General features: G+C 37.9%; 1 protein-coding gene across 1 annotated transcript in view; it reads right to left on the bottom strand.

Annotated features, from left to right (window-relative positions):
- The window catches only part of CPA6 (carboxypeptidase A6), a 352,266-nt gene that overhangs the window by 175,240 nt on the left and 151,533 nt on the right, over positions 1 to 25,493 (bottom strand). The window contains exon 2 of the mRNA XM_028112201.1: positions 16,257 to 16,332. Coding sequence (XP_027968002.1) covers positions 16,257 to 16,332 — 76 coding nt within the window. The remainder of the gene's footprint in view (positions 1 to 16,256; positions 16,333 to 25,493) is intronic.

Genomic DNA, 25,493 nt, shown 5'->3' with positions numbered 1-25,493 from the left:
CATTTTGTAGTATATACAAATATTGAATCATACACATTTGGAAGGTAATGTTATAGGTCAATTATGTATAAAAAACCCCCAATAAGATTACATCAACAAAAATCAGAAAATTCATTATTAGGTCTCATTGAGTTAAATAGTTTGATTGTACACTATGTTGGCAAGGATGTAGAAAAAGAAAAATTCATACATTTCTGGTAGGAGAATTGGTAGACTCTCTGGAGAGAAATTTGGAAAATATCTGTAAATCAAAGTACATATCCCCTTTGACCCAGGAATTCCATTCTGAGAACTTATCCTACTTGTCCATATGTGAAATGACTTTTCAATCAAGTTCTTCAACAGTGTAATAGTGTGAGATTGGAAGCAATCTTAATATCATCAGAAAACTGACTAAGCAAATTCTGGTATATCCATGCAATGGAAGACTATGCAGCTATATAAAAGAATGACAAAATTTTTGTGTTTTGTTATGGAATAATTGCCAAGATATTTTAAATGAAAAAAGCAAGTAGTTGAACAGTGTGGATAGGTTGTTATAATTTATGAAAAAAGAAGAGATTTATCTCTATACATCTATATTTTATGTGTTTCCTTCCTTCTTTCCTCCCTCCCTGAATTTGTATCTAATATTTCTGTAAGAATCTGGTAGCACTGGCATCCTCTGTGGGGGAATGGTGACTTCAGGACAGAAATAGGAGGGAGAATTTTTTTGCTATATATCCTCTAAATATTTTGAATTTTGAACATTATCAATGTATTGTGTTATGTATTCAAAAATAAATACATCCCACTTTTTATAAGTTCATTTGAGCCCTACAGATTTCAAGACAAAAGGAATTACTCATTAGCAGAATAACCCTGATGTACTGAGACCCAACATCCTAAATAGTCATTTCCTTTAAAATGGAAACAAAAGTTGCTATCTAGTCAAAGGCTTCTTTCATTTTCTTCATCTCATAGAGTTCTACATGAAGGTAGGGATGATGACAGTTTACTGCCAAACCTCAGAAGACGAAAATTGGAACATAACAGATTAACTCAGAGAGAAGTGGAATGAGGTCAGGCCAGCACCTCGGTCAGGAGTTAAGAAATTATAGCTCCATTTCAGCTTCAAGAGTAACAGTGACTCATTCCTTAGCAGAAAATGAGATAAAGCCCATTGCAAAATGTCATTTCTTTACCTGCTTGGGAGCTGTGAGAATTAAATAAACTAACATTTTAAAAGAGTTTAGAATCCCTTGATAGGAAAGTGTTACATAAGAGTTTTATAATCCTGTGCTTTCTGTATCTTCCTTAAAAAAAAAAAAAAAGCCAATGTTCTCATTACAAATGAGAAAGTAAATTGATACAAAACTAATTTTTGGGTGGCCATACTGGAAAAAGGTAAGTTCCTATTTTTGATGTTTGATCTGGGTTCTGTGCATTATATCCTCAAAATGCTTTTACATCCAAGGATAATTTTGTTTCTATGGATTGTCCTTCTAAACTGTACAAGACTTGCATTTTTGAAGTGTTTACAAATCAAGTATAGAGGGTCATTTTGAGCTTGCAATTACACGCATGTACTCTACCTCCCAAGTTGAGATGGGTACAGAATTTGTTCCAAACTGTTTTAATTTTAGCGATTCTTCTTAAATTCTTTGAGGAGAAAAATTTAGAAATTCATTTAACTTATTAAATTACAAACACATTTAGTCATGAAGAGTTCTGTGTTTTATTATACTTCTCTTAGGATTATGGTTTTCCAAGAGGAATGTAGGATGTTAATAAAAGAAGGATCTATAAATTTTAAATGGGTATTAAATGAAACTGAGTCACTAAAGCACATCCATGGATTTTTGTTAAAAAATCTTAATTGTAGATTCTTTGAAGAGTAAGAGTAATGGGAACATTCAGATCATAGTCAGTGTTTACTAAGTTTCTTTTTAAGTTAACCTGGGGTTATGGTATATTGTCAGTGAGGTAGCCTGAAAAAGATTCCTAGGCAAATCATGTTTTTCCTTCCACCCTCCTTTTGAGAATAACCAAGGTACATATTTGAATCACTAAGTGCTAAGTTATCTCTAAAGCTGCTCTTCTAACTCCAGATCAAACCAAACCTAAATTCTGTAATTGTTTGGTTTTGCTTTTGCTTTTCCTCGTCTGTCTCACAAGTCTATCTCTTTTTGTTTTTACACCATCTTGCACCCTTGACTCAGTTAAGTCTATGGATGTCATTAACACTTTTCATCTTTTGGATTAAGAATGTGCTATACATCTTCAAAGATAATGTATCCTTTATGTATGAGGCATGAAAGGTAGAATTTCTATGTGGAAGGGTGTGTGAGTGGAATTTTGGCTGAAAAGAGTAAAAGGATGTTGAGAAAAATGTCAATTTTTGATATCAAAATGTTGGGTGGTGATGGAGGTTGTGTGGAGTTGAGTGTCACTACAATTTATTAAACATGGGTTATACTTATCACACTGGTTTGTGGTTCCTTAAAACTCAACAAGTGAATGAGGACATGTGCTTGAGTAAAAAAACCAGAATCTGAGAACAGACTGTACAAGAGAATAACGAAGTTCCTCAAGGGCTCAAAAAGGAGAATAAGCACATCTAGTTATGGCAGTTGGTAAAAACTTCTGATGATTTAACATCTGAGACTGGCCCTTTTGACAGGTGAAGTATTCTCAAAAGTAGGGAATTAATAGCTTACCCTCACCTCCTTTAAACCTTTGCTCAAATTCCCTACTTTTCTTCTACAACTTTGACCATTTGATAGGCTGTACTTTTTACTTTTTTTTTTTTTTTTTTGCCCATCTCCCTTCATTAGAATATAAGTTTCACACGGACAGGGATTACTGAGTTTTATCTATTGCTGTAGCCCTCAGCATCCAGAACAATGCCTACAACATGGTAGTCACTTAATATACATTTTGGAATACATTTCTACATCTGTATAAACAAGGCTTAGAGACGGAGACACATAGGACATATCTGGGGAATAGTGGATAAACAAGTTTGGTTATATAAATATGTATAAGTGATAAATTTGGAATAGTCTGTAGTCCCCCCCACCCCCCCGATGACATAATGAATATCTCTGAGCTCCTTGGTCTGAAGGTCCTGTTTCTATTCACTGGTGTATCCCACCACCCAGAGTGTGATTCACACAATGCCCAACAGATAGCATTGATTTAAGATCTGTTGAGAGAATGAACATGTTTGTAAGTTCTCAAGCTATGCTACCTTTTTTAGACTGTGATATTCAGTGGGTCCATAGAACTTATGGTTTGGCAACAAATAAACACAGAGTGTGGCCTGGCTCAAACTCAATAGTTTTTTCTCATTTCTAAGACAGCTGTTTCTTGCTGGTGGGTGGCTTTCTGACATGTGGTGATTTAGGGATGCGGATGGAGTGGAAAGGTAGAGAAGTAACTCCCTACATCTAAGTTACCTTGTAAACCTGAGAAATCTTAATGGACTTCTCTTCAAAACTTTTTTTGGTCTTATTTTCTTGTGTTTAGGATCTAGAAGTGGTTTGAATTTTTTCCTGCCTTTTGGTACTCCCAATTTCTTTTTACTTCTGTTTATAAACTGGTCACTTCTTGACTGAACTTAGCTCTTTCTTGTAATATCTTTCTATAAGCAATGGGAAGAACCAACCCATGCTAATATTCTGGGTATTTGCAATGACTTTCCTCAGAGCTATAGGATAAATAGGCATTTTCTTGGTCTTCTGTGGGAAACAGAACGCCACAACGACCACTGGTGCATGTTCGCTCAGAACTCAGAGACCTCTGAGAAAACTCGAGATTGCAGGGTTAAAAATAACCTGAAAGGCTCAGAGTGAAATGCCCTTGGGACATGTGTGGTCAGTTCTAAAGTACGCAACAGAAGATGCCTTGTAGATAGGAAGCCAGCTGCAAACAGCACACTGTGCACTCCCCTCTTTGTTCCCGTGCCCTGTAAATTCTGTTTTAAAGATTCTTACGTGCTTGACTAATCCTGTATACATGGAGCAGTGTGCCTTACTACGCCCCTGCTGTAGAAGGTATATAAGAGTATGGAAAATAAACCTCAGCACCTCAGGCTGTTTGCTCGGGGTCCCCTGTGCCTCGCTATACTGTCGTCTCTTTTTCTCAGTTCCTTCGCCGCCCCAGGCCCCCGACTCTGAGAGGTCGACAGTCTTCCAAGTACAGCTGATAATTTTACCAACTGTTAGCAAATGTTTTGTTATTGCATACTACTGGCCTTTTCTTTCCATATTGTGATATTTATGTTCCTTCCACCTACTTTCCAACTGCTAAGCTAGTATATTTTTGTTTTTGTTAAGGTAGCACTCTAATACACCATCTTCAGTATTAGTTGTGATGATGCTGAAAGGTAGCAGCATATGCCAGCCCAAATATGGCTGTAGGAATTTAGAACATGCCACCTCGAAGTATGCTGCTTTGGTGTCTTGATTATTTTGAGCCGTAGGCACTTTAAAATAGCAAATGAAGAGAGTGACTTTTTCTTTACTACCCTTATCAGTCGAAAAACACGTCCTCTAAAAGGATGTGTCATAAATCCTCTCACCAGGAGTTTCACCAACAAGGGCAGTATCACAGGAGAGACTAGAAGGTGGTACCACACACAGATAAACCCTGTCACAAACTATCATACCTCCCACCTATTCTTTGAAAGGCCCATTCATGAGAAACACCCAAGAAAAAGAGGGTAACCTCAGGGTAGCTTACAATTCAGACTTAAATGACGTCTTAATAGAGAAAGGGAAGAATGAATCTTAGGGCCTCTTTAGGGGTCTCTTAGGGGAGAGTAAATCAAGTATACTGTTAACTTCTATTTGTTTGTTTGTTTGTTTGTTTTTTTGCTGGTGTTAATTTTTTTTTTAATTACAGAGGGTCTCAGCTAAGAACTCAGAAGGGTAGAAAGAAAATTATTTTTTCTCCCCTACAATGCTCAAATACAATATAACTCAAATACCAGAGAAAATTGTTCATTGATCATATAACAAAGGTGGGTATTTTAGGGTGGACTTTTTCTCTGTGTGGTGATTCAGGGATCCAGAAATTTTCCATGTCATGGCTCCATCCTCTCGGGCCTTATTATTACTGTCATTCAGGCAGAAGAGAAAGGTTTGGAGGGAAAATTTCCTTTTATAGAGTCTTGGCCCAGAAAGGGCCCACATCACTTTTGTGTATATTTCAATGGATATGCCCAGTTGTATGGACATACTTAACTGAAGGGGAGGTTGGACATACAGTGCCCAGGAAGAGACAATGCAATTTTGTTGTATAACAGTCTACCATAGAAATGTCACCGCAGGAATCTCTGAAAGCCCAGAATACTTACATCCTAATAGGTACACAGTTTAGAGATGTGCAATTTTGCACTGTTTATTCATGGTAAGATCACATTTCCCTATAATCTTTGATGTTTCCTTTCTGTGTGACTAATAGTCTAAAAATTGGCAAGCATTATTCTGCATTTGTCCTTAAGATAACTTTAATTTCTGTGTTTCTGAACCTTCTGTTTTATTGAAATTACCTAGAATTCTGATTATAACCCTCTCAAATAAGTGTTCCCTTCTCATCCATTGATGCCATTTTCTGGCTTAATGGACATTCTCTAGAGACCCTTATTCATAGGTTTGATGAAGAAAAAGATGCTAAATATTACTGGTGAGAGAATTAAATTTTATTGCTCATGTCTCTTCTATTCCTCATTTGAGATTAAATCCATTTGTGATTGTATGATATGTACCTTATTTGTACAATTTATTAAGGAATAAATTATTCTAGCCAATATCCTGAGTTTTGTGAAGCTCAACATTCAGTACATATCATTTATCTTGACCAACCTTAATCAATTGATCTCTTGACCAGTAAGAGCTCTTACACTCCTGAAAGAAATTAGGCAACCCAAGAGATTTTGTTATTCTAAAATCACTGCTGTGTTTTCTTTATAATCTGTAAGTGTTTTCCCCAGTGTTTAAAAAAATACATATGATAAATAGGATCTGTGATATATAGAGTCAACCTTAGATTTGTTAAAATAGAAATTTTGTACTCATTGCAAAAGTTCTCCAATCTCTTAGCATCATCTCCATTATTCAAATTTTCATATTGGAAAAAATTTTTAAAGTTTGCTGTCAATTATTTAAATATACTAAGGTAAAACATGCTTAGTTGGTTAAAACATATTATTAATCAAGAATAATGAGCAGTTTCCTCTAGATAGCTCTAGCCTGCTGGCATCCAGCGAATTTGTCCACCTATCAAAGATCACCAATCCCTATATTGGTCCATGTTTTTTCCCCTGCTAGATTATGTTCCATGCTCTGTACCTTTTCTTTTCTCAAAATCAGGATACTGATTCTTAGATCATAGTACATTTTCAAAATGTAACTGAAATGTGAAAGAATGGAAGAACACTCATGATCAGATAGCCTCAAAGCAAAAGCAATTATCAGGAAAAGATCTAAGAAATATATTTGTGGGACCATGGGAATTTTAATCACTTTACTTTTATACAGCTAGAAAAACAAAATGGTAGAAAACAGGAAACTTCTTTAATCAAGCAAAGTCTTTGTGGTTGTGGTTGATGAATATGCAAAAGCTGCTCTGAATTTTTTTAGGGCACAGAAAATTGCCATATAGGCATCCCTAATAGCTGTTTCTAGGTTAAAAGAAAGGAATTGATTTGTTAATCAAGTATATCAGAGGCTTAAAGAGATAGAGACATTTCTGATTATGTAAAAAAACAAAATGACTCCTAAGCAGAGCACCTGAACTCTGATTTTCAAGTTAAAATATTTCTGGTAATTAGCATTATTGTATTCATTGAATTAGTCAACACCCCAAGGCAAAATCTAAAAGTTACATGAGGCTCTAACACAAGATTGTGTATCTCAGAGATGGTTCTCTCAAGAAACTTATCAGGCTCTTACAGAAATCCTACTTCCTCCATAAAACTTTAGTAATTGAAGAGATAGATAATTTTCCCCTAACTCACACCCTTGCTATTCCTTGAACCCTTAAACCCACTGCTCTACAGTAATTCTTTCTACTTATATCTTCATTGTTTTCATCTTTTGAATATTTATTCAGCCCTATATATGCTCTTGATTAGAATCCGAGTTAGAGTTGTTTTGATACTTTAAGGCAAGTAGATGGATGAATTAATTTCATTTGTTCATTCATTCAAGATTTGTCGAGTGCCTACTACTGCCAGGCACCAGGGAAACAAAGAGGAGTCAGAAACTGATCCTATCCAAAGAGGAATGATAAGTAGTATGCTTTTGGGGGTTCTCTATTCTGCAGCTATTTGTTTACATATTGTGTATCCCTTACTGGATTGAAAATTTACTGGATGATCAACTCTTTCTGGATTTCTCACTTTACAGATTAGAGACTGGAGGCACAGCAAAATTAAATTAGGTAATTTGCTGACATTCCTACAACTAGTACATGGAAAATCTGAATATGAACCCAGGAAGTGTATCTCCAGAGGTCATACTCCTATTAGTCACCATGCTTTCCACATTTGACCTGAATAAGACCTCACATAAATATTTAATAAATGCATTCAGATTGTGATAGTCAATTCCTGTAGGTCATTGGTACTCACTTACATGCTTGTGCCCTTCTGTCAGTCATCAGGGGAGAGCTCATTTCCCTAAAAATGGTTGTGGTCCAGGTTTCATTCTCACAAACAATGACCTCTAAAACCCAGTAAGGCAGCAGAAATCATTCCACATGTATGCAGCTAGAAAAAAGTATGGTAGAAAACAGGAAACTCCTTTAATCAAGCGCAGTCTTTGTGGCTGTGGCTGATGAATACGCAAAGGTTGTTCTAAGTTCATGGGTCGAAGAAATGGCACCAAAGTATAGTCTGTATACTTGATAGAAAACCTGTTAGTCACCAAGAAGCCCCTCACTGTCCCTGAAAAAAAGAATGTTCTCTATCCTTGATCATGTGGTAATGTCCTTCAAAGTGGAAACGGTGAGAAATTCACATTTGATAAAGCACAAACCATATGCTCAAACCTTGTTATTTTTCCAGGTGAAATCATGAGAATAAATGCAAAGGGTGACCTATAAAGAACAGAAAAAAAAAAAGGGAAACCCAAGGGGTGGGTCAAGGAGTAATGGTCTAAGTCTCAGCTGGGCTACGTTCCTGGAGGCCTGACTGTACACATAAACTTCTTTTTAGCATCAGCTGGAGTCACTCTTCTCTTCCATCAATGCCTCCCTGTTCACCATACACAATTCAGAGATCCATTAAGTCTCAGATCTGCAAGACACTCATTTTAGCGGGGATGAAATGGGGGAGAAAAGATACTGTAAGCATAAAGTGACATAAATGCTAAGATACAATAGTCTGTGGAATTCAGTTAGCGTCAAAGAATTCAAGGAGAAGTGGATGCTTTAACCTAGTCTTTAAAGATATTCACCAAGTGGACTAAGAAGAACATTCCAGAGAACAGGAATGGCTTGAGAAAAGGCACTTAAGAGAGAAACTACAATCAGTTTAGTGTGGCTAGGGAAATAAACACTGAGCCAAGAACAGTGATGGAGGATGAGAAATGTTTGAGAGGCAGGCTGGGTGTGGTTTTGAAGGGCCCTATGGGGCATGGCAAAGAGCTTGAAGTCTATACCTCAGGCCAGTGATTTATTTCCCTGGCTACGTATGGAATCACCTAGCGAGGTTTTAAAAATATACTAAAAACCAAGCTTCACCTGAGCGATCTAGTCAATCTCTGGCAGTGGGGCCAAGTATAATCTTCCTAGGTGATTTGATGAGCAATCTGGGCTGGGAATTACTGTTGCTGACAATGGGGACCCTTAAAAGGTTTTAAGGAAAGATGTAACATGGTCAATTTTTTCAGAAAGATCACCTTGGCTACAATACGGCGAATAAATAGGAGTAATATGTGAGGTGACAGAAAAGCAATTTGGGGGAACCGGTGTGATTCAAATGGAAGGAGATCAGGGCCAGAACTGTGGCAGTGAGAAAGCAGAGGAGAAGTGAGTGGCTCCGTCTTCCACCCTGGATCTGGCAACGGACTAGAATGGATATGTGGGTGGAGGATGGAGTGGATTACAAAAATGACCACAGGTTTTTCTCATGTTTTCACAACTTGCAATCATCTCATCAAGAATCAGAGTCTGTTTTTCCATCCCTTGAATCTGGGCTGGCCCTGTGACTTCCTTTGGCTGGTAGAATGTGGCAGAAGTGTAACTGGAGTTCCAAGCTTTGGTTCCAGGAGCTTTGTCAGTTTGCTTAGGGATCCCTGTGACCTCTGAGTCAACAAACCCAGGCTAACCAGCTAGATGATGAGAGACACATGGTCCAATTGTCATCCCAGTTCACAGCCTGCTAACACTAGAAATGAGTGAAGCAATGACAGGTGATGGCAGATGCATGAAGGATTCTGGCTGAGATCACCTTCTATGGGGGACTGTGCTGGACCTGACTTCTTAAACTGTCCAGTTATATGAACTTTAGTTATGGCAGTTAGTATCATCCATCAAGAGTGACTACTTTAGGGGTGACTGGGTGGCTCAGTCGTTAAGCATCTGCCTTCGGCTCAGGTCATGGTCCCAGGGTCCTGAGATGGAGCCCCACATCAGGCTCCCTGCTCGGCGGGAAGCCTGCTTCTCCCTCTCCCACTTCCCCTGCTTGTGTTCCCTCTCTGTCTCTCTCTGTCAAATAAATAAATAAAATCCTTAAAAAAAAAAAGAGTGACTACTTTAAAGTTCAAAAGCTAGTCTCAAACTAGGTTAACACTGAAACTGGAAAGTCTTACAAGCAAAGGAAACATAGTCAACTTAAAAATACTATGGCATTGGCCCAAGGTCATGTCTACCTAGTTTAGTAAATAAAGATCACTAAGGTAATCATCATAATAATGCCAGTTTTTTTTTTTTTACCTTTGAAAGAACGTTTTTAATGTATTCCTGCTTTTTTCCACATATTGTATTGTTTCTCAATGTTTTGTTATTGAGTTGACTAATTACCAATAGCCACACAGAGAAAACTATATGCCACATCTGAAATTTATGTTCCTGAAATTTAATCCGTAACTGCATTTGGACATCTCCCTGGGTTATGTTTCCTCTCTTTCAAAAATCATGCCAGATAAAGCAAAAGTAATGTTGCTTTATTACTTTACAAAGCCTTTAACAAAAAAGATGGAAATGCTATTTCCTACCCCAAACCTATTGACAGGTTTAAATTTTGGTTTCTTCTTCACTTTTATCGTTCAATATCATTTATAATGCTCCTCTGTGTTCAGGTAGCTCACCAAGTCACTGGCTGTTTAAGGCCATCGTATTAGATTTTACTGCTTAATTACAACAAATTTAGCAACTCTGTTTTATTATTTCACCATTTCAACTGGGAGTGGTTCGGTTTTTTGTTCAGGGTGCCAAAGGCTGAAATCAAGGTGTCAGCTCAGGCTGTGGTCTCATCTGGGACTCAGGATCTTTTTACATTCTCCCCAGTGCTGGTGAAATTTGTTTCCTTGTGACTATAGACTGAGGTCTGTCCCTGCTTTCCCTCTAGTCAGCTGGAGCCCCTGCAATTTCTTGCTACATGTCAGTTCTTAGCATGGATGTTTGATATCCTCCAGGCCAGCAGGAGTGCAAGTGCATTTCTCTGATTTCCTCTTTTGCAACCAGCTGGAGAAAACATTATTTCTCCATGATTAGGTAAGGCCCACTTGGATAATCTCCCTGTTAAAATGTCAAATGATTTGGGGCCCTAATTACATCTGCAAAATCCTTTTACAGCAGTACCTAGATTAGTGTTTGATGGAATACCTGGGAGAAGATGTGTATATACCAGGCCCAAGAATCTTGAGGACCATCTTCGAATTCTGCCTACCCTAGCCATGATTAAGAAATATGCCTATAATGGCACCATCAGTTCCTAATGAAAATGGGAACAAATGACTCCAACAGCGTGAATTCTATCACCCATCTTCTTCCTCACAAGTTTCCCAATCAATAAACTGTCCAGGTAGATGTTAGACCTTTTAAAGGTGCAGGGACCACAAGTATTCCAAAGTTCCTATAGATCCAAGTGTATGACCTGGGAGAGTACCAAGAAGGATTAGAGAACAGTCAACTTCAGCACGGTGCTGAGGAAGGAGAGTCACACCAGGGAAAGGCATCTGGGAATTTCACATACAAGAGAAGGAGAAGGGATGATGCAGTTTTTCCCCCACGGAATTTTACAGTTCTTGACATCCCACTCGGTGGTACCTGACAAACCACTAATTTGTGGGCTATGTTTTAGTTTGAAAAAATGTCAGACTTTTGGATACAGGACAGTTTTTAATCTGAAAGCTCTCTGAATGAGAAAACTGGAAACAGAAGCATCATTAATTTTTCTTTTAACAGAATCTGTAAATTCTACATAGAAATTTTGTGATCTTACATAAAGCATCTCTATTACTTCAGAGCACAAAGAATTTGTGAAGAAATGTAGGCAGAACGGGTGTTCAGACCCTAATTTTACTTACCTGCAAACTGTCTCCCTTCCATCATAACTTTATTTAAATCATGGCTATGCTCTTAATTAACAATTTAATTGGTTGGCGCTTTCTCAATCCATTTCTCTGGAGGCATGGTTTTCTGTTTAACTTTCTTGTTTTAATTCTTCAGCAAAACCATAAAATTTAATTAGGAAAGTAACCAGCTTTGTAACATTGGTTCTAGATCTAATTAGCTATGCTGTGACCATACCTTCTCAGATTTCACTCAACATTGCACAGACATTTTGCATTTGTTCATGTTTTGGATAAGACATTGTGAATTTATAGCCTAGGCATGAATCCCATTCACTTTCACTTTTCCAAAGATCCTTAGTTATAGCCAATGAAGTCAGAAAAATTAACTTAAAGCATCCATATATGCTATTAAAATAAGAGCCATCAAAAGGCCAGGATGTAGGGTTGTTACCTTACCATGTGTATGGTTTTCCTATTGCTTTTCTATTTCTGTTGCTTTTCCATTGCTGCAGAGAAAATTACCATAAACTGAGCAGCCATTTGCCATCTCATAGTTCTGTAGATCACAAGTCCAGATACAGTTGCCTGGATTTTCTCTTCAGGGTCTCACTGGGCTAAAAGCAAGATACCAGCTGGGCTGTGATTTCATTTGGACCCCAGGGTCATCTTCCAAGCTCAGATGGTTGTGGCAGAATTCAATTCCTTGTAGTTGTGGGACTGACATCCCCATATCCTTGCTGCTTATCAGCTGGAGGTGGCTCTCACCTCCTCAAGGCCAGCAGCATTTCTTATCACATGGCTCCTATGGACAGCTCACAACATGACAGTTTGATTCTTCTTTGAGACCAGGAGGAGGAGCACTTCTTTGACTTCTTTCTCCATCAACAGCTGGAGGAAATACTTTGCTTTTTTTTTTTTTTTTAAGATTTATTTATTTCAGAGAGAGAGAGAGAGACAATGAGCAGAGGGAGAGAGAGAATCCCAAGCACACTCCCTGCTGAGCATGGAGCCCAATGCAGGGCTAGATCGCATGAAGCTGAGATCATGACCTGAGCCAAAATCAACAGTCAGACACTTGACTGACTGAGCCACCCAGGCACCCCAGAATCACTCTGCTTTTAAATGGCTCATCTGATCAGGTGAGGCCCACCCCAGGTCATCTCCATTCTGCCACATAATGTAATCTATCAAGGAAATGACTATCTCATCATATTCACAGGCCCTGGCCAGAATCAGAGGCGAGATTATGCAGGGTGTAGACACCAGGGGGCAGAAATTTTGGCGCCATCTTAGAATTCTGCCTACCACACTATGCATGAGGGAAAGGAAGCAACTAAAAGCTCCCTTCACCTTGGAGGCAGTGCATGAGGTGTGCAAAGGAGCTGTTAACAACAGTGCCAATTCTATCCCATCAGCTCGACAGGCATTAGATGACAGACAGTCATCTTTCTTCTCTGTAGGCTGCTTTCTCTGCCTGGCCAGAATTCCTGCTTTCAGTGGTACAAGTGGATCACTCAATGAAATCATTTGAATTTAAAATGACATCCAATTAACATGATGCTTTTAGACAGAAATGTATTTAAGCTCAGTGCTTCAAATTTCAACCCAATAAAACTATTTCTTTGGTAAAAAGAAATGAAGAAATGTGCAGGAAAATCAGCACAGCAGGCCTGTAACTCCTGTTCTTAGAAAGGCCTACTTGCAAGTGTGGCCATTAGCTGGCATCTGGAAACAGGGTGGTAGGATCCCTCCTGAAATCTAACCGAGAAGAGTGGTTCACTGTACACCTAAACTGTGCAAACAATATAGTTCATGCTGAACACCTGCTTTCCCTTGAAGAATCTGGAATTTTGGTATGTATTTGGCAGAGAGGGCCTACATGACTAGGCCCCAATAAAAACCCTGGGCACTCAGTCTATAATGAGCTTCCCTGGTAGACAATATTTTACATATGTTATCACAACTCCTTGTTGGGGGAATTAAGAACATCCTGTGTAATTTCACAGGGAAATACTTCTTGGAAGCCTGTGCCTGGTTTCTTCTGGACTTCATGCTATGTGCTTTTTCTCGTTGCTGGTTTTGCTTTGTATCTGCTTGCTAAATAAATCATAGCTGTGAGTAGGATAATTGGCTGAATTGTGAGTCCTGCAAATCTCTGAGCCTGGGGGTGGTATTTTGGACTCAAGGAATAAAGTAAATGAGAACATGACAATGTACACATTGAGTCTAGGCTCCACTGCCCAGCAAGCTTGGCCTTATTCCTCTCCATTGGGAAAATGATCAGAGTAAACAGACTAGAGGCAGGAGGCAGGCCTCACGTAGCTTCTAGAGGATTTGGAGCTGTCTGGATGTGTGCTCCAATGCCACACCGTGACCCAGGGCAAGTTACTTGACCTCTGCCTCTCCTAATTTCTTCCGCTGTAAAATAGCGATAACTGTACCCACCTCATAGAGTTGTTAAAAGGAGACAATTTATAGGAAGAACTCAGACTATGACTGGTGCAGTGACTCAGAGGGGCTGGATGTAATTCTCTCTGGTGTGGGACCACTAGAGCATCGTCAACATTCTGATATTAAATCCCTTGCTTCCCTTCACTCTGCTCCCCTCTTCCTCACCAGCCCCCTTTCCCTCCCTTCTCTTACTTGTCCTCTATGCTCCTTCACATCCAAACCATTTCCTCGCCCAGATTACTACCTTTCCTCAAGGACTAAATGAAAAGATGCAGTTTTTTTTAAGTGTATACAGAAGTGTGTACAGAAAAGGGCACAATATGTGTTCTCATCAGTGTCCACAGTCCTTTCTGTGCTCAACATCGTTTTGTTCCACCTACGATTTAGAAGAGTTTTTAAGTAACCCTCCCAGTCCTCACTGATGAAATTTTATTACTTTTGATAATGACGAGTGCTTATCCCATATAGAACTATGCTATTTTATTTTTACAGTATTCTTTTTTAAAAAATTTTTTATTGTTATGTTAATCACCATTCATTACATCATTAGTTTTTGATGTAGTGTTCCATGATTCATTGTTTGTGCATAACACCCAGTGCTCCACGCAGAACGTGCCCTCTTTAATGCCCATCACCAGGCTAACCCATCCCCCCACCCCCCTCCCCTCTAGAACCCTCAGTTTGTTTTTCAGAGTCCATCGTCTCTCATGGTTCGTCTCCCCCTCCGATTTACTCCCCTTCATTCTTCCCCTCCTATCTTCTTCTTCCTTTTTTTTAATGCTATTTTATTTTTATAACTTTGTAAGACCTACCATGTAAATGTATTTACAAATGGTGTGTGCGGGGGTGGGGGGCAGATTCTTTCACAAGTATTTTTTCCCCAATACTTGGTTAAGCATATTTGTTTCCTGAAATACTGGACTCCATGGTGTAAAGTAGCTATTTTGTTTTTTCCAATGGTGTATCTAAAAAACAATTTTAATGGAGATCGGAGCTTCTACTGGAAAACTGCTTTGCTTCTTTGCAAATGTTGAGTCCCTGAAGGGCTGTTTAGATAGTGTTCAGATATTGCTGCCGAAAAGACTATAAGGAGGTTAATTATCAGAGGAAAGTTCATGTCAGTATCCTGAAGCAGAGATTCCTTCGAGAAGGAAAAGAGGTTTAGGAAATGTCTGGTGAGCAGTCCCTCTGGTACAGGATACAATCACAATTTGGGGTGAGCTCCTGCATTTTCACTTTGAGTCCTTGTAATGAGACCCAAGCTTAAATTGGACAGGGCATGTGTAAAAGCTAGGAATGAGGAAAAAGAAAGGAAATGAATAAACACCAAGTTCAATACTTCATTTGTAAGTACATTCAATATTTCAAGGAAAGATGTCAAAGAGAAAAATCAAGCCAAAAATAAAGGACCAAAAATTTGATAATTGCAAATATCTCCAGAAGCCAATGAGTCTGTCTCTCTTCTCTTATCCCCCTAACATCTTCTACAGGTAGGACTGTCCTCCAGGCATTGAGGACACATGTTTTTCTATCCCATTTTGGAGATTAAGGAGGCCTTCTTGGTAATCTGTTTTGCCAACCGTCAAAAAGAAGCTAAGCCACCCCATATTTTATGGCCTTACCTCTGTTTTCCATAGGCCTAGAAAAGAGCCCATCACTACACTTCTCATCATAACTTTCTAGCTAAAGCTAACACTCAATTGTATTCAGTATTAGGGAGATGAGAAATTCTCTATCTTTGAAATCCACAAAATTCGCCAAAGATTGAATAATCAGAGCCCTTCAACCTTTGCCAATAGAATTTTCTTATCAGATCCACTGAAACATACCAAAATTAATTAACTTGAATTTCTTTTATTTTCCTCAATTCTCTTCTGCTTGAATTTAATTAGAATGGAAGTATAGATGATCAGCAGGAAAATTTTAAGAAGGAAAAGTGAAGCTCTGGAAAATTATAAACAAAATTCACTCATTCATTAAAAACAACAAAAAATATTTACTGAACTTATAGGATATTCCTGACACTGACATCACAGCAATGAGAAAAGTAGACAAAAGCTCTCTCATGGAGCTTACATTCTACTAAGGAGATGGAAAATAAATGAACTCATAAATAGATAATGGGTAAGACACATCATATTTTGAATAACCTTAACTTATCCTTTAAAAGCTCTTTCAAGTTATCTCTTAGCATGATTTTTCCCCTTGGCTAATTAATTCCACTTATTCAACTCCCATCAGCAAAGCCCTGTAAACACATTATAGGTGTAAGGGATAAGTGAGTGGAAGCTCTCTTACCTTAAGTTGGTGATAGATTTTCTTCAGTGCATTTGCTTCTTCTTCTGTATTGGGAATAAGTCGAATCACCTTATCACTATAAGAAAGGAAAGAAATGGTGTTATTTACCTTTCAAAACTAAGGATTTAGCCAGCTCTGTTTACCTTTTAAAAAACTAACTTTGCAATTAGGAAGAAAAACAGCAAACTCTGGACTGGACCAATACCATCAATACCTAGGGCACCCAGGAGCCCCACATTGGTCTTTTTTCCCCCTGCCTTAAGACTATTGGTTTTTCCGGTGCTCCTGGGTGGCTCAGTAGTTACGTGTCTGCATTTGGCTCAGGTCATGATCCCAGGGTCCTGGGATCGAGCCCCGCATCGGGCTCCCTGCTCTGTGGGAAGCCTGCTTCTCCCTCTCCCACTCCCCCTGCTTGTGTTCCCTCTCTCACTGTGTCTCTCTCTGTCAAATAAATAAAATCTTTAAAATAAATTAAAAAAAAAGACCATTGGGTGTTTTTCCATCAGCTTTTAAAGATTACATATTCACACTTAAGCAGGGAAAGGCCAAAAACACAGAAACAATGGTAACAGGGACAACGACTTTCATGAATAGCTCAGAGCAGATGCCAAATAAGAAATTTCTGATGACAGAAGTAAAAACATTCTTTTTAAAAACCTAATGCTGAAAAGGAATGTGACTTTCAATAAGAGCATATACACTATGGAAAATTTCTGGTTTGGATTTTTCCTACACTGAAAACAGTAAAGATAAGTTCATTTCTATGGGCCATCTTATATCTGTAGTACAGAGCTTCCCAAGTGCATATGGGGCCAAACTGGAGGGCCACCAACTGTTTCAAGTGTGCCACAAGATATCAATGGCTATAAAAATTTTTAAGTGATAAAAATTTAAAATTTTTTACTGCCATTAAATTGTACCACAGCTGAAATTATATTTGAACACTCTAAAAGTTTCTTTTAGTAAAGATCTTGAACAGTTTAAGAAGACTGGATGAGTCGTGCTCTCTGTCAGAGAGTTCTCTATAGTGGTGAACTTCCCTCAAGGTTTGTCAGACAGCTGTTATTATTTTTAGTTATGTCATGATGGGGACAGGATGGAAAGCACAGGTCTAGTATATAATAATCACAAATGGTTCAATGTGCTTTGTATAGGGCGTAATTATTAAGTATTTATTAATGGATTGGTATAAAAGATATTATTGAGAATAATTGGTTTCTTTTTTAAAATTTTATTATGTTATGTTAATCACCATACATTACATCATTAGTTTTGGATGTAGGGAATAATTAGTTTCTAGAGGAAATGTAAGAGTTCCCTGTACTAAATAGAGTACAACAGGAATATTTTTCATAACCCTCTACATTTTACAATGCGTGAAGATAAAGTAGATTAGTAATACTAGACATACACACACATACACACACACACACACACGCACACAGCACATGACAAAAACTCTAGCAGTTCACCCACAACTTATCTCTTCAACCTCAAAGGTATACTGGAGTAAGAATGGACTATGCACACTTTCCCATGGTTTTACTACTTGGTGAATAGCAGTGTCCAAGGCTGGGTAAGATTAATAGGAAAGTCACTGAACCCCAAGGGAGACTTCCAGATTTGTTGGAGAATTATTCGTTAGGGCTGTGTATTCATTTCCAATCACTTTAGCTTTGTTATTTCAAATGATCCTGTTCTATCTTCTTTAGGCCTATGCATTAAAAGGCGCTTGGTTTGTTGATAATTTAGTATGGCACTACACTCATAATGTGTCACTTTAGTTTCCTCAGAATCACACAAAAGCACCCCTCATTATCAATGCCATGAAGTCTATTTTTCCAGAATCTACTTTCTTAGTAGTGGCAAAGAAAAAAGTCATCAAGTCATTGTGAAACAACTCCAAATATGACCTTTAGAATTTAAACGTAATTTACACCTTTTCTCTTTTTTGTTTCTGGGACACAATTCTGTCCTTTATTTTTCCTAGATTCATCATATCCTGGCCTCTCCCACCTGACCCAATATAATTCTTGGCAGAGAAAGGCAACTCCGCTGGGTGATATAGTTGTTTTTGAGGGATGGATCACTTGACAGCTTGCTGAAAATCACCTCCATCTGGGGCCCTACAGCTCCTCAAGAGTGCAAAGAAAGCAATCTGTAGCTGTTTTACAGCCATAGGAAGATTTTTTTTTTAAATGATGGATTATTCAACCTGGCAATTGATTCCTCTTCTGTGAATATAGGATAAAAGGTGACCATGCCTAGGATTTTTACCTCTGAAAGTGATTTCTCAAACCCAGGTTTGTCACTTTTATCACACGAAGTTCACTTCATCACAACTTGTAGAAATTCTCAGGTGTGACTCGAGAAATGTGTTTAGTACCGTTTGATTACTTATCAGAGAGCAGAGAAAAAGGAAAGTTATTTAGGAAGACCCACGTAATGTTATATTTTGTAAACCCATAAATTTTCTTAGACTAACCAGTAACCAAAACCAACAAGAGTAATCTATTCAGCATGCAAAACCAAATGCTCCCCAAAGGCCCCATTTCTTCCATCAAACATAAAGCTCACTCTCCCTAGATCTGAGAGCTAGTCTTTTTTTGAAGGGGTGAACAATAATTCAGTAATACACACAGGAAGGTTTCAGGAAGTACAGTAGCTCCTGGAATTCAGAGAAAAACCAGCTATGTACAACTATCAAAGGTAAGTGGAAAGGCTTTCCTTATAACTGATGGCTTTTTTCAACCGCTAGGTGGCAACATCAATTTAAGACCCCTTGGCTACCCTTTGTGATTAAGTTGAGAGAATCAAAGATCTGCATAGGGGGAAATCGGAGGGGGAGACGAACCATGAGAGACTATGGACTCTGAGAAACAAACTGAGGGTTCTAGAGGGGAGGGGGGTGGGGGATGGGTTAGCTGGTGATGGGTATTAAGGAGGGCACGTATGGAATGGAGCACTGGGTGTTATACACAAACAATGAATCATGGAAAACTACATCAAAAACTAATGATGTAATGTGTGGTGATTAACATAACATAATAATAATAAAAAAAAGATCTGCACAGGGGTTGAGGATAGGGAGCTGACTGGGCAACCAGCTGCTCGTATGTGTATGTGTTTGTAAATCAGATATTTCTATGGGAACCTATATAAAATTTTCATAGAGAACATAGGCATTTTAAATCAGTTTAAAAATGGTATATAGATGCAGAATATTCCAGATAACTAATTGCCCAGTAATTTTGTATTCACTCATGATATATTTTGTCCCCTTGCCTTATAGGACAAATAAGGTTATGTTGCTATCACCAAGTTGCAAGTTGATTACTGATCCTAATGTACAGTAGCAACTACATGAATGGCCCTATTAAACACATTTAATCAATTTAAAAAGTATTATTAAATGCATAATGAGAACATATGCACCCAGAGAAGAATATTTGGCAAAAGAGCACCTTCTCTAACCTTTTACAATCTGTCTGGGCTTCAGTTTCCTCATCAAAGGAGTGAGCAATAAACTCACTCAGTTGCCTTCCCGTGTTAAAGTTCTAAGACTATGCTGCTCAAAGCTGATGCCTACTATATTTATTGCTATGCCTACTATATTTAGTGCTATGCCTCGACGGCAACACCTACAGAAGAATGTGCTTTATGGGTAACCGGAGACTCCTCAGACTCCTTTGGAAAGACACAGATCTGAAGCTCCAGATTTTTCCTTCTGGGTCTTGGCATGAACTTTCACAATTGATTCCATTATTAAACTCTAAATTTCTTTGTAAGTTAGAGAACCAGTTTACAAACCTATGCTTATAAAAATGAAAATAGTACCGCAGATACAAAATAAAGTTCCCCTTCCAGTTCTCTTTCACACCAAACTTCCATTGTCCCCTAGTGGCCATTGTTAATTTTTTGTGACCCATTCCTGACTCCTTTGCATTTACACACAGGACGGTTTCATAGCATTTTCTAATACTAATTTGCTTTTATTTCTCACTTAACATGTTACTTTTGAAACACTTTTTTAAATAAATGGCTGGATTCTATTTGCCAATGTCTTATTTTGGAGTTTATGCCTATATTCATAAGGGAGACATTTTAAAAAATAAACTTTTTATAAACCAAAAAAATGTTCTTTTTGAATTACCCGTTTGATGTTGGTATCCGCATTAAGCTATCCTCATGAAACTGGAAACTTCCCACCCTTGTAATATGCTTTGACAAATTGACACAGAAACTATGTCCCTGATTATTTTGTAGAATATATCCATAAAATTATTCAAGGTGGGACCAACTCTTTTTTTTTTTTTTTTTTTGCAGTTGGGGGTTAGATATCTACCTTCTAAATTATTTTGTGGTCTATTCAGTTTTCTTCCAGGCTTTTTGAGTTAATTTTGGTAATTTACATTTCCTGGAAAACCATCCATTTGTTTATATAAATTATAGCAAACTTAATTGCAATGTCTTATAATTTATCTGTAGCTTTGTCCCCTTTCTATGTCCTAATGTTATTTGTGGTTTTAAATATAAATTCTTTAATCAGACTTTCCAAAGATTTTGTTTTTTAAAAATCATTTCTTTGATGAGTTATGTTTATATATATATATAATTTCTACTTCTATCTTTATGAATTACATACTTTATTTTTTTAAAAGACTTTATTTATTGATTTGAGAGAGAGAGAATGAGAGATAGAGAGCATGAGAGGGAAGAGGGTCAGAGGGAGAAGCAGACTCCTTGCTGAGCAGGGAGCCCGATGTGGGACTCGATCCCGGGACTCCAGGATCATGACCTGAGCCGAAAGCAGTCGCTTAACCAACCGAGCCACCTAGGCACCCACATACTTCTTTCTTTAGATCTACTTTGTTACTCTAGTTTTTTTTTTTTTAAGGCTTCACTCTATTTTATTATTTTTTAAAGATTTTATTTATTTTTATTTGACACACAGAGAGAGAGAGTGAGAGAGAGAAAGCACAAGCAGGGGGAGTGGCAGGCAGAGGCAGAGGTAGAAGCAGGCTCCCCGCTGAGCAGGGAGCCCGATGCAGGGCTCAATCCCAGGACCCTGCGATCATGACCTGAGCCGAAGGTAGCCACTTAACTGACTGAGCCACCCAGGCGCCCCCATTACTCTAGTTTTAATAGGGGATATTTTTATTGATATTCAGATCTAAGTTGGTGATTTTAGGTTTTTGTAATTCAACTTTTTTTTAAAGCTTTTATTTATTTGACAGAGACAGCAAGAGAGAGAACACAGTCAGGGTAAGCGGGAGAGGGAGAAGTAGGCTCCCCGCTGAGCAGGGAGCCCAACGTGGGGCTCGATCCCAGGACCCTGGGATCATGACCTGAGCCAAAGGCAGACACTTAACCGACTGAGCCATCCAGGTGCCCCTCAACTTATTTAAATTAAAAAACAAGTCACCCATTTCTCCCAGACCCCATCCCTTGCCTCTGACAGCCACCAATCTGTTCCCGAAGGTTTTTTTTTTTTTTTTTTAGGTTTCATATATAAGAGAGATCACATAGTATTTGTCTTTCTCTGACTTATTTCACTTTATACAATGCCCTCAGGGTTCATTCACGGCACAAATGGCAAGCTTTACTTTTTTTTATGGCTTAATAATACTCCATTGCGTGTGTGTGTGTGTGTGTGTGTGTGTGTGTGTATTACAATTTCTTTATCCATTCATTCATTGATGGTCCCTAGGTTGTTTCAGTATCTTGGCTATTGTAAATAATGCTGCAGTAAACATGGGGTGTAGATATCTTTTTGAGTTAGTGTTTTCTTTTTCTCTTGATAAACACCCAGAAGTGGAATTGTTGGATCATATGGTAGCTATACTTTTTAAAAAAGAACCTCCATACTGTTTTCCATAGCGCTTGTATCAATTTATACTCCCCACCAACAGTGCACAAGGGCTTCCTTTTTTTCCACATCCTTGCCAACACTTACATTTTTGATGATAGTCATTCTAACAGAAGGGGGGGTGAGATTTCATTTTGGTTTTGATTTGCATTACCCTGATGATTAATGATGTTGAGCACCTTTTCATGTGCTTGTTGGCTATCTGTCTATCTTCTTTGGAAAAACTGTCTAGATTTTCTGCCCATTTTTTAGTTAGTTTTTGGCTATTGAAATGTATGAATTCTTTATATGTTTTGCATACTAGCTACTCATGGGACAGGTGGTTTGCAAATATATTTCTCGCATTTGGTAGGTTGACTTTTCCTTTTGTTGATGCTTTTCTTTACTATGCAGAAGCTCCATTTGATGTAACCCCCCTTTGTTTATTTTTGCTTTTGGGATCAGATTCAAAAAATCATCACCAAGACCTATGTCAAAAGTCTTACTGTCTGTGTTTCCTTTCAGGAGTCTAATGCTTTCAGGTTCTTATATTTACATCTTTAATTAGAGTTAATTTTCATGTATGGTGTAAGATAGTGGTCCAGTTTCATTCTTTTGCATGTGGCTATCCAATTTTCCCAACACTGTTTATTGAAGACACAGCCCTTTCCCCATTGTATATTCTTGGTTACTTTGTCTTAATTGATTGACCATATATGTGTAGGTTTATTTCTGGGTGCTCTATTTTGTCCCATTGATGTATGTGGTTTTTATGCCAATACTATGCTGTTTTGATTACGATAGCTTTGTGGTATACTTTGAAATCAGAGAGTATGATGCCTCCAGCCTTGTTCTTATTCCTCAAAATTACTTTAGCTCTTTCAGGTCTCATTTCATACAATTTTTAGGATTTTTTTGTTCTATTTCTGTGAAAAATACCATTGGTGTTTTGATAGGGATTGCACTGAATCTGTAGAGTGCTTTGGGAAGTATGGACATTTTGACAATATTAAACCTTCCAATTCATTTACATGGAATGCCTTTCCACTTACTTGTGTCTTATTCAAATTCTTTCATTAATGTCTTATAGTTTTCAGTATACATCTTTCACCTCCTTGGTTAACTTGCTTTATAGGCATTTTATTCTTTTTGATGCAATTGTAAATGGGATAGATAATTGTGGTTTTTAGTTTCTCTAAAGAGAACAAAAGAGTTATTTTGGAGAATGTTAAATTCTACATATACCTTTTAAATATGTTTAATTATGTTATTTAGATCTTCTATCCTTATTGTCTGTTAAATTTGACAATTTTTGATAGAATTTTATTTAATATACCTACTGTGATTTTGGATTTGTCAGTTTAATTTAAAAACCCTTAATTCACATATTTTGATATGTAGGTATATATAAGTTCATGACTACTGTATCTTCCGGATGGAATAAAGCTTTTATCATAAAATGTCTCTATAAAAATCCTTCTATAGCTCACTTAATGCTTTTTAAATTTTTTTTTTTGCCAAATAATTGGCCAGGACAGTTTTGCCTATGTCCTTCTTATGCTTTTTTTTCACAGATGAGTTTCCTGGAAACATCATAATGCTAGACTAAATTTTTAAAAATTTAGCAAGATTTTTCTGACTTTTGACTAGAGAATTTTACTTATTCACATTAATTATATTACTTCATTTTTTTTTTTTTTTTGAGATAGAGAGCACAAGCAGGGTGGCGGGGGGGGGACAGAGGGTGGCAGACAGAGAATCTCAAGCAGGCTCCACCCTCAGCATAGAGCCCCACCTGGGGCTCAGTCTCATGATCCTGAGATTGTGACCCAAGCCAAAATCAAGAGCTGGATGCTCAACCAACTGAGCCACTTAGGTGCCCCTCTTTTTTATAATATAAATTTAATATGTATAAAAATGTAAGGCACATACATTATCTAGTATTAGAACATGTATACATGTGTGGTTTTTATTTTATTTTTTATTTGTTATGGGTTCTTGCCTTTTCTCCTTTCCTTCATTTCTTGGAGTTAATTCTCTGCCAATTTTTCTTATCTAGTAGTGTGCAAGCTATGCATCTTATGTCTATTTTTTAGTGATTTCTTATAAGTTTTACAAACTTACTTTAACATACTTCATGTCTAGAATTAAGTCTTTGTATTTTCCCCCCTTGAACAAGATCTTATTTTTTTCACCCCCTCCCTCATTTTTCTTTTTTGCTCCATGTTTTGTTAAAATCACCTAGAATTCTTGTTGTACATTGTGTCTAAGTGGATATCTGAATTGGGTTCCTTCAAAATTCATATGTTGAAGTCCTAACCTCCAGTATCTCTGAATGTGACTATATTTGGAGATAAGGTCTTTAAAGAGGTAATTAAGTTAAACTGAGGTCATTGGGTTGAGTCCTAATCCTCTTTGACTGGGATCCTCAGAAAAGGAGGGAATTGGGGCACAGACCTGCACAAAGGGAAAACACCATGAAGACACAGGGAGTAGGTGGCCATCTGCAAGCTAAGAAGAAAGGCCTCAGAAGAAATTAACTGTGCTGACACCATGCTCTCAGACTTCCAGTACCAGAACTGTGAGAAAATAAGTTCCTGTGGCTTAAATCACCCAGTCTGTGGTACTTTGTTATCACAGCCCTAGCAAACTAATACATACACTGAAGATGGCAGCTTGATGGCTATGTCCTCAGCCATTCCTTGATATCGAATGACTTTAGTCACTTTATTTCTAAATTCTCCCAACACTGCATACATTTCCTATCAAAACACTCATTGCACTCACTGTAATTTGTTTAGTGTCTTTATTTCCTACTAAGCTCTAAACTCTGTATGAACAGGAACTCAAACATTTTGGTTTATTCCATGGGAGTCCAGTGAGAGGGTCTCTAGAGAGTAGTCCGAAGCTTGTCTTGAGGATCTAGGAATAGGTTTATGTTTTAACTGCAATTTCTAGATCATGCAGAGTGTAAATTAGGAGCCCACACCCATACATGGTGGAGACCTGGGGTATCTACTTTTCAGTGATCTCCCATCACCCAAATCTCCAGTAGACTAAAACCTCCCTCCATTTCTCCAGCTATCGGGAGTTTTTCTCCACACTTTTAAAGTTCCCTTTCTTTTTATAAACTTGCTTGTAAGCTCTCCATGTCTTCCTGTTACAGGCGTTGGAATCCCAGCCTCAGACCTGAGAGTCCCTTTTCATAATCCTGACTCCCAGAACCACAGGGTATCAACTTTTTCTTTCTACTTTAGCTTTTGCTCTTTGCCTCCAAATGTTTGGCATCTGGAAATTTCCCTGTCTTCCTACAAAGTTCAGTTATCTACTAAAACAAATGACAGGGTGGTAAAAGTCCATTCTCTGGAGACAAGTTGCCAGCACTAGCT

The sequence above is a fragment of the Eumetopias jubatus genome, unplaced genomic scaffold (assembly GCF_037043125.1).
Source record: "Eumetopias jubatus isolate StellerSeaLion01/CBP00866 unplaced genomic scaffold, mEumJub1_p1.0 scaffold_4, whole genome shotgun sequence".
NCBI classification, from domain to species: domain Eukaryota; kingdom Metazoa; phylum Chordata; class Mammalia; order Carnivora; family Otariidae; genus Eumetopias; species Eumetopias jubatus.
The sequence above is the reverse complement of the archived record's forward strand: the minus strand, read 5'-3'. Positions and strand labels throughout refer to the sequence as shown.